Source organism: Electrona antarctica (assembly GCF_951216825.1).
Source record: "Electrona antarctica genome assembly, chromosome: 20".
Taxonomy (NCBI): Eukaryota; Metazoa; Chordata; class Actinopteri; order Myctophiformes; family Myctophidae; genus Electrona; species Electrona antarctica.
Window position 1 is genome coordinate 11,955,839 of NC_136801.1, and position 17,153 is coordinate 11,972,991.

Genomic DNA, 17,153 nt, shown 5'->3' on the forward strand with positions numbered 1-17,153 from the left:
GGGAAGATTGTGTGACTTATGACCATCGGGTCCAATATTTAGTTCAGTGACCACGGGGCTAAAGAAGGGTTCAGAAGCTGTGTTCATGTTTGCTCTTCCATTGGAATTAATAGACTCCAACATGCTTCCAGTCTCCTAAAAAGGCGGCCGCCTACTTCACGCAGATACGGGAAGTAAACCGGAGAATGGCATGTGTATCTTTTTTTTTCTCTCTTTCGTCTTCAGGTTAACTGGAGCGCTGACGGAAACCTGGAGGACCTGGCTCTGGGCAAGCTTCCCGTCGTCCAAGTGCCAACGCTGGTGAAGGACCAGCACTTTTACCAGGTGTCATACCAAGGTGCCGGTGGGTCCGTGGAGACCTCCTTCACTGTAGTGTAAGCAGAACTCTTTAATGGAGTTTATTATTCACTATCTGAAATCCGTTCCACTCAAATTCCATCTGCTGATGAAGTTCACATTTCGTGCACTTGCTTGTGTTTTCTTAGCCCTCGTCCGGATGCACCAACCAAGCTGAAATCCGTGCTAGCTTACGTGTCTAATGTGAGGATCGGTGACACACTACCTGGATATATCTGTGAGTTTGAACAACAGCATCATGTTTTGTGCCAGCCAGGGACCTCCAGAAAAAAATCACACCCGTGTGAACTGAGTGGTGTAAGGTCTGTCTGACGTAATGACATCATGTCTGACGTAATGAAATCACACCCGGGTGTGATTTCATTACCTGGCTTTGTTTGTGCAGAAAAAATGAGCATGGTTGCTATGTTCACCCTGTTCACCCGGGTGTGATTTCATTACGTCATTACAACAGGGTGAACATAGCAACCATGCTCATTTTTTCTGCACAAAAAAGCCAGTTGTAGGAGTGGTTTACACCACTCAAAAATGTATGTTGCTCTCTCTCTCTCTCTCTCTCTCTTATAGTCCTCTTATTTTTGGTACATTGTATACATACCAGGCTGATTGTTGAGTGATGCTAGCCACTCCTATACGCAGCAATGTGTGTCTGTATGTCTGTCTCTGTGTATGTCTAAGCACGGAAATAGCGTATTTTTCACCACCAAGTGTCACTGTTGCGCAGCCTAACACAAACACACGTACAAGTACAGTACAGCACCACTCAGTTCAGACGGGGCTGATTTCTTTCTTTTTTTCAGTCTTGCAACTCAACGACAAGTACGGAAATGTAACAGATGTGCTGACCTCCACCTGCATTGATCAGCTCACTGTGGATGCTGAGGGTTTGGATAAACAAAAGCTTGGCCTCACATGGCAGGTATGAAAGTGTTAAGATGATCTTCTTGAAGTGTAACTAGAAAAGGTAGTCTTCGGTAGCCTGGCTAATAAGCCAGACTAATATCACACAACACTGTCGCGGTATATTAGTCTGGGCTGGCTCCACTTGGATTTCATTTCCCAGGGGGCGGGTTCAAACATTTTCTCTTTGACGCAATTGGTCAGAGCTACTGTCAGTCAAAAGTCTCAAGCATTGAACGTCACTGTACCAAAGCCCGCCCATATTGCATACCGTGTCCCGATTGGTCCGACCTGTTCTCGGTTGTAGGAAAGAGGCGTGCTCTCGCCAGACCGTAATCCGCTGGTAGGCAATTCTTTTTTGCCAACGGCTGATTCGGTCTGGTTTATTAACCAGGCTAAGTCTTCGGAGCACAGGCCTGGTATGTTATTGTGGGTCAGCAATTTGCCATTTATCAACGCGGCGTACGCCCAAATTTACGACGGGATCAGCTATTTACGATCGCTTCATAAATGCTGTAGCGACGTGAGTGCACGCCAAAACCCACGCTCGAATTTAAGGCAGAATTTACACTAAATGAGGGCCACTGTGTACCGATTTGCGTGATGTTATGCGATAAAAGGCAGATGTGAAAAATGCAGGGAAGAGGTTTCGAATGGCGATGTCTTCACTGTTTGTGTCTTGTATTGAAACCACAGGAGAGCAACCATCGCATTGCTGTGTCAGGCATACGCTTTCTCTCTGGAACCCTTGGTGCCAGGGAGCTGAGCTTCACCTGGAAAAGCTTTTCAGAGGTTCTTCGGATCATGGTGAACCCCGGAGCACCTGCACAGCTTAAACTGCTCAGTGGACCAGAGCTAGTAAGAAAACGTCCCTTTCCCTCTTGACCATAACTCATTCACTGCCAGATTAAATACCTACAGTACATTTACCACCCAATGCCGGGCCATTTTATGTTATTTTCTTTCCCTGTCTGTATGGATTATTTAAAGTTATCAGTTGCCACGACTGATTTCAGTCATTTGGATTCTGCAGTCTTTTATGGAATCATGCCGTGGACCAAAAATAGAAGATCTGCTGTAGATCTGCTATTTTCCGTTATTTTAAGATGAAACAGTGTAATAGTTAAATAGTAATAGTACATTTTCAAAGTAGCAATAGAATAGATTATATTAAAGAGTGTTTGAATTGGTCAACGTAGCTATAGAATGCATGTTCAGAAGCATTCATAATACCCTAATGGCCTCAGATATTTCATTAAAGCATCTGAGATGTGAAAAATATGAACAAAACATCATCATATTGTGCTAATTGTTTAGGAAACACCCGGTGTCACAAATCACAGATTGGGACTTGGCCTAACAAACGTTTTCAGTCATGAGATTCTGTTGCTTTAAGCCACATGTCTGCTATTTTAAATCTCATTAACCATTTCCCCTATTTGCTCTAGCCCTTGCAGGTGTTGAATGAGCAGGGCATCCCCACGCCCTTCCTCATCCAGCTTTGTGATGAGTGGGGAAACCCCTCCCCTGACCAGAGAGTTGTAGTCATGCTTAGGTCCACGTCCTCTGCATTAAAGGTTAGTGTACCAAGTGTAAATGGTCAATTGGATTTGGGATATTACTATGAATTATGTTTATATGTAAAGATCTATAGGACTTTCTGTCACACTGGTACCTTTGCAACCGTTGGTCACATCCCTAGGAGTGGACTAGTACCATTAGATTCTAATGGGTTTTAGTCATTATAGATTTTATTTACTGGAAGCCCAGTTTAATTTAATCTTATGACATTATCGGGAAGGAAGCTCCGGTTCTACAAATTACTTCTAAATCAGTAGTTCTAAAAGTTTTTACAAAATAGTGTTAATAGCAGATGTGCAAGCTCAAACGTGGCACGACAAGACACACTGAACTTTTATATCTGTTCTAATGGGTTAATTGAAAACAAAATATAAAGGTAATAATTTGTATTTGTTCTTTAAAGTATTTTTGTGCTGAATTGTTTTTTTAAAATTATATCCTTGGCTTGATTGTCCACTTTAAAATAAAACGGAGTGAACAAAAGGCAACCTCGACTTTGGAATATTTGAATATTCATGATGGGGAGTCAGGACCTTTACAACTTCACATAATTTAATTATATTTCAGGTGAAAACGAATGCAACGTCCCAGCCAGTAGACGCAGAGGGGAAAGCCAAATTCACTGTATTAAGCGTGCATGGAGCAAAGTGAGTGTACCCTTTTTTATTTGATACCTGAAGAAACGTTGTATTGTTTCTCTGTTAATACATTTGTTTGGGAGCTTTTAAAACAGTGTGTTTTCCTAGTTACTTTTTTGGGTCCCACACAAATGTGTGGGAACCCTGGTATTTGCCATTCACTGAAATGTACTGTTATTTTTTGTTTTTTAACCGAAATGTACAGGTGAAAATCAGACACCAATTGGCATGCAACACAAAGTATAAATTAGGCTTTAGGGACACGGGTGGGGGAAGGGTTGAAAGGTTGAGGAGTCCATAACATGTGCTGTTGCATTTTTGTTCATATCCCATTGCCGATCCAGGGGGGAATACACGCTGCAATTCAGCGGGACCTTTAACAAGAAACCCATGCCTTGCCCTTCTGTGAAACTCACCATCGTCCCCAACCCCAACAAACCTGTCAGCCTGCAGGTGGAATACGACGACAAAGCTGTGTGTCCTGCAGGGGGCACCCTTCCAGGTCTGTACATACTGTCTGTTGCTGGGCTTCGAGCCATATGCATTGCATTGGTGTAGAGATGAATGTATATAACACCAATACCAGTCTTACCTACAGTGCATGCACCTCTAACCTACCCCTTTGATGACACTCACTGTGTGTCTATCTTTTTTCTTTTTGACCCATTTTGGGCGGGAACGCCTTTTGGTGTTAGCATTATGTTATGCTTTAGCTATTGAAAAATAGCAGATCTACAAGCTCATAGGTCTGCTATTTTTGAAAAATCGAAGAACGACTGATAGAAACATAGCTTTTTCAGAAAACTGTCAGGATGTAGAAGACATTTTTAGAATCTGATCTCAGGTCAAAATGGGTTCATTTTTACTTTTTTTCCCCGATGCAAGAGTCCGGTCTAGCCAACACCAACTTAGGACTTTCTGAATCGCTGCCCTCCACACTGTTCCATCTAACATCAGGGACAGGGTCTTACGTCCATGTGGCATCTAGTGCCTTTTACTCCATCCAGGGTGCTTTCCTGTTGTGCTGTAAGGGTCCATGTCTCAGCCCTGTACAACAGTACTGACTACTGTAGCTACGAACAGCTTTTGATTTATTTCAACTTTCAAGTGAAAGAGCCCTTCTTTTACATCGTTTAAGACATAATAGGACTTGGCGATACAAATAATTTGTTGTGAGATTTTATTTTGCTTTAATCCTGACATTCCGTTGTCTTTCTGTCTTCAGTGTTCTCAGCGTTTGCGGCTTCAGAAGAAGGTGTTCCTGTCAAGGGTATAAACCCTGCCGCTATGTCTATGTTCCTGTGGAAGGCAGGCGCTGGGGCACCACCAGCTATGCCACCATCAGGGGTGAGTGACTGACAGGCAAAAGTCACAATTTTACATATTTTGTCCATTATTGCAGTTGTTTTCAACCTCTGGGGCGTGCCCAGATGAAAGTGAAGTGACAATTTAAGGACCAGAAAATAAAAAGACCATTACTGCAACAAACTATACTATTAAAAACTGGTGAAATATTTCCCCAAAAAGAAAGGGGCAAAAAGAGGCATTGTGAGCTTGTAGATATTCTATTTTCACTTGGAATCAAGTCAAACTAAATTGAATGCCTACATTCCAAGTGCTTATCAGGGTGAGGAGTCCCCAGATCAAATATGATTATTTTGGGGGGTCACGGCGTGATAAAGTTGAGAACCACTGCATTATTGCAGTTGTGTGGTTTATTACTACTGAATACTGCTAACTTCTTTCTTCAAGGCCACTCAACTGAAGTGCAGTCGACCTATGGAAAATGAAAATGAAGACTGTCTTTACTTCAGGTATAATAATAATAATATATTTTTGTCGTATTAAAAAATATACTGTAGTAAATTGATTTTAAATGGTTTCAAATACCATCTAATTATGCACTGAGTTTAAGCAAGGAATATTGAAGGCGTGTAACCTCATGTTGTTTCTCTATGTTGCATTACAGAGATAAGGGAATCCCAGAACGTACTGGGAAGTACATCACCCAGTTTGTCTTGGCTATAGACGAAACAAAAAACATGTGCAGTAAGCAGGTGGGTTAAACGCTTAAACCTGAATTAGTACAAAGCAGAGTGTTTTACACTGTTTTATTACCCCTATGAGTCCTGCTGCCTGCAGGATTGTGGCATGCTCAAATGTTGAGGTGCCCCAAAAGTGAAGATAGTATTTTATTCTAGACAACCTCATATTTCCAATGAGACCAACCTTGTCAGTTATAGCTAAAATCTAAAATGACACAGTTGGTTTCCAGGTTTGAATGGATTAAGCCCTGATGCTTGACTTGCAGGGCTGTGGATCATTACTGGGACCGGAGAAATTACTAAATCCTGGCATTGCTCCCCCCCCCTTTCTTCTTTTAGTTTGCAATAAAAGTGGTGGCCAACACGCCTGTCACACTGGCCCCTGACAGTGAGCCAGCCACCCCAGTGGTCTCCAACAGTGACAACGTTGCACACCGAACCTTGGCGAAGGACATGACTGTGAGGATAGTGGTGAGTCACCCAATACTGAACATTACAACATTCTCTTAACCACTTAGTGGAGTAGTTCACATTTCCACTAGGCAGATGACATTTTTTAATCAGCCTCACGGTGGCGCTATAACAGGCCAATTCCTGTTTTTATCTAACTGCACCGACTCCCTAGAGGCCTTTGAAAAAACCCTTTCCCTGCATTTTCCACATTTACAGTTTTTCCACAGTTATGAGTCCGATTTCTTTACATTTGTCACACAGATTTTATTCAAATCTCACGCAAATTGGTACACATGATCTCTATAGTCATGTGATAAAGACATGTCTGTTTGATTTATCATATTCCTGATTGGCTAAGATTGCCAAACATCACAAACACTCCTATCCTCCTGGTGGAGTTTTTCTCAATTACACTAGACGAACCAGACGAATCTGCCATTGCAAAACAAAAAAAAGGTTGGGATTGGATTACACTCCCTCCGAAGTAGTGAGGTACCATTCAAGAACCAGTATGCAAATATGGGTCAGGTTTATCACCAGAGGACTAAAAAGCTGAATAACTCTAAATCTACGGAGCTCTCCATGGTTTTGACAAAACGCAAGATGTTCGGAGGTCAAGGTCAAGGTAAACTTTATTGTCCACAAGGGAAATTTGTCTTGGGCTTTCACCCCAGCTACAGCCACACATAAAACATCAATGACAAACAAAAATACATTACAGAGGAAGACACAACATTACACAATTGCACACATGAGTGTGAGCCTCACACAGTTACTGCTGTTTCAGAGCCTCGTTCAACATCTTAGTTGATGCTGGTACAAACGATTTTTTAAATCTGATGTACTTCCGCTTTGGTTCTTTGTATCTTCTCCCAGAGGACAGAAACATAAAACATGGGTAACATCACTGACGATTTTTTGAGCCTGTTGAGGTCTTTTCTGATTATCCGAACATTGGCACAAGGATGGACTCATTTTAGCTCACTAGCACTGACGCTAATTATTTTGCATCTAAGCCCAAACCGGACGTGCATCACACTAGTAGTAGATCCGGGTCGGCAGGTTGGCTCTTGCGTCCACCAGGTGGAAGTAACCCTGTTAAAAGGTGAAATATTCTCTTAGTTTAAAACAGGTTTCTCAAGTCATGAGTGATAATCCCATGTAATGATTGATTCCAGGATGTATATTCCAACCCAGCGGTACTGGACGTGGATGGGAAGGTGGTGATCTCCATCAGGAGCCTGAGTGAAGCCGGTGGGAGAGACGTCCCGCTGTTTGATGGAAGAGTCTCCACCCTCAAAGTCAACCTTCTGCGGGGAAGCGCATACATAAAGGCATGAGAAACCACTCAAAGGAAAAGCTGCATAGTGCTCATGGCTATAGACCAGGGGTGGGCAACTTTGATGATGTTCTTGGCTATAGACTAGGGGTGGGCAACTTTGATGATGTTCTTGGCTATAGACCAGGGGTGGGCAACTTTGATGATGTTCTTGGCTATAGACTAGGGGTGGGCAACTTTGATGATGTTCTTGGCTATAGACCAGGGGTGGGCAACTTTGATGATGTTCTTGGCTATAGACTAGGGGTGGGCAACTTTGATGATGTTCTTGGCTATAGACTAGGGGTGAGCAACTTTGATGATGTTCTTGGCTATAGACCAGGGGTGGGCAACTTTGATGATGTTCTTGGCTATAGACTAGGCGTGGGCAACTTTGATGATGTTCTTGGCTATAGACCAGGGGTGGGCAACTTTGATGATGTTCTTGGCTATAGACCAGGGGTGGGCAACTTTGATGATGTTCTTGGCTATAGACCAGGGGTGGGCAACTTTGATGATGTTCTTGGCTATAGACCAGGGGTGGGCAACTTTGATGATGTTCTTGGCTATAGACTAGGCGTGGGCAACTTTGATGATGTTCTTGGCTATAGACCAGGGGTGGGCAACTTTGATGATGTTCTTGGCTATAGACCAGGGGTGGGCAACTTTGATGATGTTCTTGGCTATAGACCAGGGGTGGGCAACTTGGATGATGTTCTTGGCTATAGACCAGGGGTGGGCAACTTTGATGAGGGAGAGGGCCACTATATTTCCACACTCACTCCAGAGAGCCACATTGCATACAGTACTGTCGGGCAGAAACCTCTTATCCTTGTATTTTCACTTTTTTTGTAAATTAAGGGGCTACTTAGTTATGTCATTCTATATCACACAAAAGTAGCAGAAATAGCCACCTGCGATGCATTTTGAGCTTGTACAGTAGATCTGCTATTTTTGCTATATCTGAATTGGAATGCTGAATTATGTTTTGCTATTTTATAATTGGAATCCTGAAAAGTAACGTTTTTTTATTTAATTTCAAATGCATTTAGTTATACTGTACTTATGTGTACTTTGTGAACTTAACCCATTTTGACCTGAGATCAGATTCTAAAAATGTCTTCTACATCCTGACAGTTTTCTGAAAAAACTATGTTTCTATGTCAGTCGTTCTTCGATTTTTCAAAAATAGCAGACCTACAAGCTCGTAGCGCGCCACTCGGTGGCGTGCTATGAGCTTGTAGATCTGCTATTTTTGAATAGCTAAAGCATAACATAATGCTAACACCAAAAGGGGTTCCCGCCCAGAATGGGTTAAATACAAATACATTGGATATAAACTAATAAATACTAGCTACTAATATAGACTGACGTAATTAAAGCAGGTCATCTTTGCATTGTAACGGCTGAAATCAATAATATATCAGCGGGCCACATTAAGTGAAGGTGTGGCTTCCAGTTGACCATGTATGATGGTAGTAGCGATGGGACGATATGAAAATTACATGATGTGCATTTTCATATCCTTTCATTATATTATTACGATTATACGATTGTATTATTACGATATTACGATTGTAACAAAAATAATTGCCATGCGATATTAATCAAAATACGCCACTTTTGTCAAACTACTTGAACCCCCGGCATCCCTATTCTGTGGCGAACGTTCGTCCAAATGTAGACAATTTACAAGCTCACACAACACGTGGAACTGCCATTTTTGGCGAATCGATTAGTGGAGAGTGAAATAAGAGTTATCAAGGCCCAAGTGGTACTGAATTTGCAGCTTAAAAAAAAGCGAATTCATTCTAGTGCACAAGCCTGGCCCAGCCTGCGTGCTTTCTGGTCTAGAGGGGCGCATGGACCTAAAATGTTAGATAATCTATTGTCTTGTCTTTGATATTCATCATGTTCATGTGTCGTCTTGTGCAGCATCTTAGCATTATGTCTGACAGCCCTGGTGAAGATGGCAAGGAGTACGTCCTGCACTTCAAACCGGAAATCAAAGGCTTCTCCCCGCTGCTGGCCGCTTATGAGCTCAAGTTTAGATTTTATAACGGTACGACAACAATATTTTTTGGAATATCTCTTTTTGGAATCGTTCTGTGCTGAAATGTTTACGTATTTGTGAACGTGAGAGCTGTAGTTGTCATGGGGGGGGGGGGGGGGGGTGTCAAACATTTCAGAATGATGGTTAGTCACTCTTGGTCACACATAGTCCAGATTAATGGCACACATAATACTGAAGCTCTTTGAAAACGGAGCAAGCAAGCATGCATTCAGTTTTGTTAACTCACTACTACTACTACTAAGTACTGCTACTGAATATCTAGTGTTGGAAGGAATTGCCACTAATTAATTTCAGTACAATAAGCTCATGTGTTTGTCTTCTCTAGACGCCGACAATCAAAGGCAGATGGTACAATTGTCCCAAAAAAGGGATGAGCTTGTTAAACGTATCTCTGCCTACAAAGACATATTCAACCACTATAATGAATTCTACAAATTACTCAAAGGTAAGTTTTACTTAATTGTATTAAAATAACTCACCTGTAAGTTGTACTTTATTTTTGTCAGTTTAATTGTGGGGTTTTGATTACTAGAGATCATGATTGACTTCATACTTTTATTCAGGCGCGTTACAAGATGCAGACAACAAGGCGGCTCGTCTGAAAACGGAGCTCAGCCAGAGTGAAGTGGATGTGACACAAATAAAAACGGTAAGCTTTTAATGAGACCCGTAAGCTTTCAATGAGACCCATATATCATTACTGTAGTACGTCATTTGTGTATACACTTTTATGGTATACTGTATATTATTGAGTGATCACACTATTCATAATTCATTGTACATGGTGTTAAAACAGGTGGAGAATAACCTTGTTGAAGATGGATTGGATGAATTTGAATGTTATTTTTGAGGGGCGCGCTTTTGTGTGTGTGTGTACCCCATAGCGATGATTGGATTGGCTGAGCACGGAATGTGATGTATGATAAGAGCGCCAACCTTATAAGAGTCCACTTTTTCCTATTTAGAAACAAAAAGACGTGTCCCGTAATTGACTGATACGAGATGCACGTTGTTCCGTATTTTAAGGTCGGGGAATAAATATGAATGACGATTTATTTGATTACTCCACTGTCCTCCCAACGGGCAGACTTGCTGTGCCTGTAGACTAGGCTTGATTTCAGGTGTCTGAGAAGCGCTCCCACACCCTGGGATGATGGCATGATTGGCATCTATTCTCAAACCACAACAAACCTGAAGCATGACAATGCGACGAGCCAACGACGGTAGCAGCACAGGGATGGTCACACACAGACACACGTCACAGTTCCCTCTGTCATTTGGAAAACATTTGATCCTTTTTTTACATTTTGAAAAACGTTTTTGAATAAGAAAAGAAAATATTTTCGATTTAGTCGGGATGAGCATTAGTCGAAAAACGATTTTTATTCACACGCCTAGGCAGTAGCCTGGCCCAGCCACTGATTTCTGGTATAGAGTGCCGCCGGGAGCAATGCGTTGTATCATATTGGTTCACCAATCTGAGCTCTTGGGAACATGTACTAACCCAAACACTGTAGGTTCCAGATGTAGAGCATTGCATCCAGCAGAAAAGGACTGAAGCGGAGCGGATTATCAGTCAGCGCAGGAGAACGTGCTCCATCCCTGATCCTTATAAACTCAACGTGGACGTATTGGGAAAGGTAAAGTCATAAGTTTGCACAAAACATAATCCTCCCTGTGAGTCCTTGCTCCTGGGTGGGACAATATCGGAGCTCTGCTCTATAGAAAGTATAAATGAGTAGTGAGGACCCAGGTTTAATCTGATGTGTGTGCCATCTCTGCCTTTGATTTCCTGTCTTTGTACTCTCAAATCTTAAAGATGGAGTACCATGATTTTTTTCCACCCTAAAACATGATCATTATTATTGTTATATAAGGAGGAAGAAGTTTTTTTAAAAAGTGTACAGTATTTGTTAAAATGTCGTTTTTATGTGGGGACCCCCACCAGTTCATTAAACTATGCCTGGTGGGTGGTGTTCCACCTGAACTTAAGCCGCACCCACAGCTGTAGTTGTATGATAAGGGGGAGGGGTTAGGGGAGGGTCTGATAATGTGATGTCACTATATTACTGTTTTTTTCATTGGCACGTTTGACTGTCAAGGGTTCAGCCCCCAGGAAGAAACCCAAAATACAAAGGGAATACATCATTGCACATAAAAACGACTCCAGGGTGTCGAATGAAGTACTGTCACCTCATAGACACATGAAAAACTGGAAAAATAAATATTGTGGCACTCCATCTTCAAATAAACTATAACCACCCCCTCCCCCTCCTTCTCTAATCTCTCGTGCTCTTCCTCTCTCTCTCCTTCGCTCGCCGAGATACAAAAATTGGCAGTGGCACTTGTTAAATTGTTGTTTTGAATTGATTACGCCTGCATATCTATTAAAAATAGCCAAAAACATAAGTACTGCTTGACTCCCAAGTGGTGTCGACTGCAGTTCTCTAAATCCAAGACACAAAATATTTAGAGATTATGACCAACGTGTGTAGACCGGTGGTTCCCGAAGTGGGGTCCGGGGACCCCCAGGGGTCCTTGAGGGAGTTCCAGGGGGTCCCCAGCTAAATGATACTGTAGTTTGGAACCAAATGGACCCTTATGGGTCTGTAACTCAGAGTGTACAAATGGAACCAAACGGACCCTAACAGGTCCGTTTGGTTCAATTAACATTGATTCTACGATACAAATTGGGGTCCGTCCCAGAGATTTAAAAAAAATGCCATTAAATGGGGGGTCCGTAGCCTAATGCAGGTCCAACTGGGGGTGCTTGAAATGAAAATGGTTGAGAATCACTGCTAGCCTCTGGCATATCTATTCAAATGGGGGCTAATATATGTCGATTTACTGTAGGAGTCCTTGACATGAAAAAGTTTGGGAACCAATGGTGTAGACCTAATAGGTCTTCATCAAGGCCTGACAGGCTTGCAGGTTCCATGGCCATATACTGTACATGTACATTTTGGGGAGTCCTTGACATGAAAGTATGAGAAACATGCTTTTAACATTGGGAAAAATATATATATAGATTTTTTTTTTTTTTTTTACTCTCTTTCTAAAAGAAATAGAACAAATCTATGTTAGCCTGTGCTGAACTATTGCTACTGCCATTTAGCTATGTATGAGTTAACTGGTTGTTTTGGCTCTGCAGGTTTGCTATCTGGCTCTGGTGGAGGACGAGGATGCTGCGGCCGTTATCTCCTGGCACCTCGGGGGTGAGCTTGATTGTGTCGTCACCAAGACGACGACCGCCGCACAGAAGATCCATGCTGACGCCCGGGGCAAGCAGGAGGTCCTACCCCTAGACAGTGTGTATGTTCACCCCGGCAACAACAGGTAAACGGCTAACCTTAGGCCTGACGTAGAATTTTAAAATATTTCTTCTAAATCCTGACAGTTTAATGAAATACCTATGTTTCTGTATCAGCGGTGCTCAATATTTCATGTCAAGGACCCCAAGAATGATATGTAATTGAAAATACCTGAAAATATGTTATTCCTGAAATACCTATGTTTCTGTATGTGTATGTTCACCACGGCAACAGGTAAACGGCTGAGCTGCTTAACCTTTAGGCCTGACGTCGAATTTTAAAATCATCCTTCTAAATCCTGACAGTTTAATGAAATACCTATGTTTCTGTATCAGTGGTGCTCAATATTTCATGTCAAGGACCCCAAGAATGATATGTAATTGAAAATACCTGAAAATATGTTATTCCAGGAACCCCTCGGAAGCAAAGAGTTAAAAACATTCGCTCTGAAAGAATATATTCAAAGATTTGTGCCGCATTTTCACGATTTTTCAAAAATAGCAGACCTACATTATAGATACATTATGACACGAGGAAAAGTGGAGAGTACTGTATGTGTTTCCATTAGGACAGACACTTAAACCCCAGCATTTCTATTCAATCTGCTATTTTTGGTGATGAGACTTTGTGCGTTCTTATTCGGCCTACAATACACCAAGAACAGTTTAACAGAGATTTATTTTTCCTTTTTTGCAGACCTTTGCCACACATAAGAAACGGACAAATGTTATTTTATCCCCGTGGAAACCCTGTGTTTGCCAAGGACCTCCTGATATACCCCACGGATCAGGCGGACTGCGAAAAGCGTGAGTTATATATTAACTTATCGTTGCTGTCGGGCAGAAACCTTTTATCTCCATTTTTGAGTGGTGTAAACCACTCCTACAACTGGCTTTTGTGTGCAGAAAAAAATGAGCATGGTTGCTATGTTCAAAATAATTTCTGACGTAATTAAATCACACCCGGGTGAACTGGATGACCGTAGCAACCATGCTCATTTTTTCTGCACAAAAAAGGCCAGTTGTGAAATCACATCCGGGTGTGATTTCATTACGTCAGACATGATTTCATTACGTCAGACAGACCTTACACCACTCAGTTCACACGGGTGTGATTTTTTTATAAATGAATGCCCTACTTGATACAGTAATTCACATGAAAGCATCAAAAGTAGCAGATCCGCAGCTGAAACCCGGTGCGAAGCATCGCGTTTCGAGCTTGTAGATCTCCTTTTGCTGAAAAGCTGAAAAAGTTTAATCCTGAAAAGCAACAGTTTTAGACATGAGGTTTCCACCCGGCAGAGATGATACTTCTCATACTCGCCCTTATACCCACTATATTAAATTACTTTCAACCTGGCGAAAATAGCAGATCTACAAGCTTGCGGAGCTTGTAGACCGGGCTGTTTTCGCCAGGTTGAAAGTAATTTAATCGTTTACCCGCCAGGAACATAGGAATTTTTAAACGTAGAATCTTGTAGCCTGCCACAAACGGAAAAGCCGTTTTAACAGCGATGTATTCATTAATGCATGTTTTAATACGATCGTATCGAAATCTACCGTCCGTTCGCTTTGTTATGCTTCTGACACAATGGGCGCGGCCATTTTGAAAATGCGCGCGCATCCACTTACATTGCCGGCTCTGGTTTCAGACGGCTTTATCTCACAGAAGCGACATTGCAGAGGACGCTTTGTCCCAGACAAGCGTTTTCAACGGCCTGTAGCAGGCGCTGTGATACTCGCGGTCCACTTTTTCCACCACCGACCGAGAGAACGAGCACACAGCTTCGTCAACACACACGGAATGGTTTCATAGTAAAATGCGATACGGATATTTGGCTCTTCAAAGTAAGTGTCACGCGTGATTAAACCATGGCAATACGCAATCGAGGGATTAATTAATGGCGGCAGGCTAAGAGTTAATAACGCTTCCAATGACATGAACCACTTATGCCCCATTTTATGGGGCATAAGTGGTTCATGTCATTTGGAAGCGTTCCAGAGGCTTTCCAGGTTTCTTTTGTGTTTGTTGTTGTCAGGGTAGTCGCTCCCCTGCCCCCTCTCCCATATACCCCTTCAGTAGGGCCGTGGATAAATGGTTCCAGGCGGAACCCTGGGTTCCTACGGTACCTCACAAGGAGGGGGGCAGTTACCTCCTTGAGGACTCTGCTACCGGAGTGGAAATTGGACCTTTGCCAGCAATGGAACTCTAAAATATAATTTGGTGTAATAGTGTTGTTTGTGCAGTTGGGAAGTATTACATACTGTATGTAATACTTATTTTGGCTGATAGTCATAGTTTCCTCTACGTTTGAGAACCACTGCTATATATGCCTCACTGTAAATAGGCATAACAAAAAGGAATGATGAATTCAAAGTGGCGTCCAGCGACCTTCCAAGGGGTCCTTTGGGAGTGGCGGTATAGCATAAAAAACAGTTTAACCACTTTAACTGAATGAAAATAGACGATCTATTTTTTAAACACTTTGGCCGCCGAAGACGCGTTATCTTATCACGTCTTTTAATTAACACCCGTAGGCTGCCAAAGACTTGATATCACAGCTTTGATATTGATATGAAACGGTTTAGCTAAAAGTCTACTCTTAGCCTCATGATCATCCCGACTAAAACAAATTAAATAGAAAATCGTTTTATTTATTATTATTTATTATTATTATTATTGTGACTATAGGTCGTGTTTACTATGAAAGCCTGCATTTCCCGTCAGTCTGTGTGTGCGTCGTGTCACGCCTCCATATATGGTCACGCCTAGTGACATGTCACGCCACCATACAGTATATGGCCGTCTCCATATATGAAGATCACGACACTGACCTCATCAAACCCTGGATATCCATACATGGACTGGATCATCACCTAGATCTGCATATATAGCCGGCCAGCAACTCAACCTCGCCCTTTAAGGCGAGGTCGCTTCTCGCCCTCAAGGCGTCTTACTGGTTAAACAAATCCGTCAGTCACTCAAAATCTCCATACATGGGAATGACCCCATATATGGTGCCCAGGTCTCGTGACGATATCGGGGATGGAGATCCCTGATGTCATTACTTGCGCAAGCAGAGCGTGCAAGTAATGTTATCAGTCAGGTGCTACGATGCGTATGTCCCTTAGCAGCATATGATATGACGTCATATGCTGGCACGAAGCTGACCGTGCAGGTATGTTTTCCGTCATGCTACAAAGCATATGTCCCATGATGTGATGAAGATATGTACCAATGTCCCTTAGAATGCATAATGATATGACGTCATATGCTGGCCCCGGACATACGGAAGCAGACCGTGCAGGTATGTTTTCCGCGGATGTCCCATGACGTGATGAAGATAATGTACCAATGCCAGGGTATAATTGGTTTACGATGGTGACGTAATGATGATATGTTTCAGTGTCGGGTGGACTAAAGGTAATGCCCCTATGTATACATATACGTATATAATCTGACACCACTGCCATAACAGGCATAAGTAATCATTACCATACTTCAAAATACTACTTTTTCTCCTCCAAAAGCAAGGTACGTAGCAAATAGCTAAACCTAATAATTCAATATTGCAAACGTTCTTTCACACAGAGGCTGAGATTTGAAAGTTTGTAGCGTTCTACAGTACTTGCACACTCTGCTTGCGCACTAGTAGGCCATTTATGGCCTACGTGTGTGCAACAAGCAAGTAGGCACTCGACAGAGTGCAGTTCTAGTTGTAAATGTGACCTGCTGATGCAATTAAGCCACTCGCACTAACAGCAGCACTCGTCCACCCGCTCTCGTTGGCAGGAGGACAACATACAGTAGCGGCGTAAACTAAAAATAATAATCGTCTGTAAATGGCCACGACACGTCGACTCGCCAAATATGAGTCGTGCATATGTTTTTTTTTTCCTTTTTTAGAACCACTGATCTAAATCACTGTTCCAAATCCTAAGAGTTTTGTGAAAAATGTGCCTTTAAGCAATTTTCTCTTGCGTTCTCAGTGTTCAAAAGCCTGCTGGGGGAGACCATTCTGATGGATGACTTGCATACTGCCAACGAGTACAGAAAGGCAGTAAGTAGTGAAATAGGATTTATACTTGGTTGTACGCCAACAAATAGCCAATCTACAAGCGTATATATTAGGCATGCTGGCTGAGCAATTTCTTGTTGTTGGGTTTATTTTCACAGTGGTAGAACGTAATTGGAAAAAAAATACCTTTTATAGTTAATACCTTTTATTGAAAGGATGTATCATGTAGTTTTAGAGATATCTAAAAGAGTACATTACAATAGACAGAACAATACAATAACTAAAACAAAAGCTCTCCTGAAACTATCTGCTCCCACTCCACCTGACCAGCCACAAAATTACAGACTTCATGCATTTATATACGCATATATGAACAAAACTACCAGACCGTACACACATGCACATGAATTAACATGGCTGATAATGGAAGATAAAATAACAGACCTGAATGATTTAGC

At 42.1% G+C, this 17,153-nt stretch overlaps 1 protein-coding gene across 3 annotated transcripts in view; it reads left to right on the top strand.

The window, feature by feature from the left end:
• Nucleotides 1-17,153, top strand: part of smchd1 (structural maintenance of chromosomes flexible hinge domain containing 1) — a 46,140-nt gene that overhangs the window by 26,794 nt on the left and 2,193 nt on the right. For all 3 annotated transcript variants that reach the window (XM_079489763.1, XM_079489762.1, XM_079489764.1), the window contains exons 27-45: nucleotides 226-374; nucleotides 486-574; nucleotides 1,158-1,276; nucleotides 1,954-2,115; nucleotides 2,706-2,834; nucleotides 3,406-3,485; nucleotides 3,821-3,978; nucleotides 4,702-4,823; nucleotides 5,229-5,290; nucleotides 5,446-5,533; nucleotides 5,861-5,992; nucleotides 7,153-7,308; nucleotides 9,228-9,354; nucleotides 9,692-9,811; nucleotides 9,930-10,015; nucleotides 10,884-11,006; nucleotides 12,518-12,702; nucleotides 13,374-13,483; nucleotides 16,667-16,737. In XM_079489763.1, coding sequence (XP_079345889.1) covers nucleotides 226-374; nucleotides 486-574; nucleotides 1,158-1,276; nucleotides 1,954-2,115; nucleotides 2,706-2,834; nucleotides 3,406-3,485; nucleotides 3,821-3,978; nucleotides 4,702-4,823; nucleotides 5,229-5,290; nucleotides 5,446-5,533; nucleotides 5,861-5,992; nucleotides 7,153-7,308; nucleotides 9,228-9,354; nucleotides 9,692-9,811; nucleotides 9,930-10,015; nucleotides 10,884-11,006; nucleotides 12,518-12,702; nucleotides 13,374-13,483; nucleotides 16,667-16,737 — 2,268 coding nt within the window. The remainder of the gene's footprint in view (nucleotides 1-225; nucleotides 375-485; nucleotides 575-1,157; nucleotides 1,277-1,953; nucleotides 2,116-2,705; nucleotides 2,835-3,405; nucleotides 3,486-3,820; nucleotides 3,979-4,701; nucleotides 4,824-5,228; nucleotides 5,291-5,445; nucleotides 5,534-5,860; nucleotides 5,993-7,152; nucleotides 7,309-9,227; nucleotides 9,355-9,691; nucleotides 9,812-9,929; nucleotides 10,016-10,883; nucleotides 11,007-12,517; nucleotides 12,703-13,373; nucleotides 13,484-16,666; nucleotides 16,738-17,153) is intronic.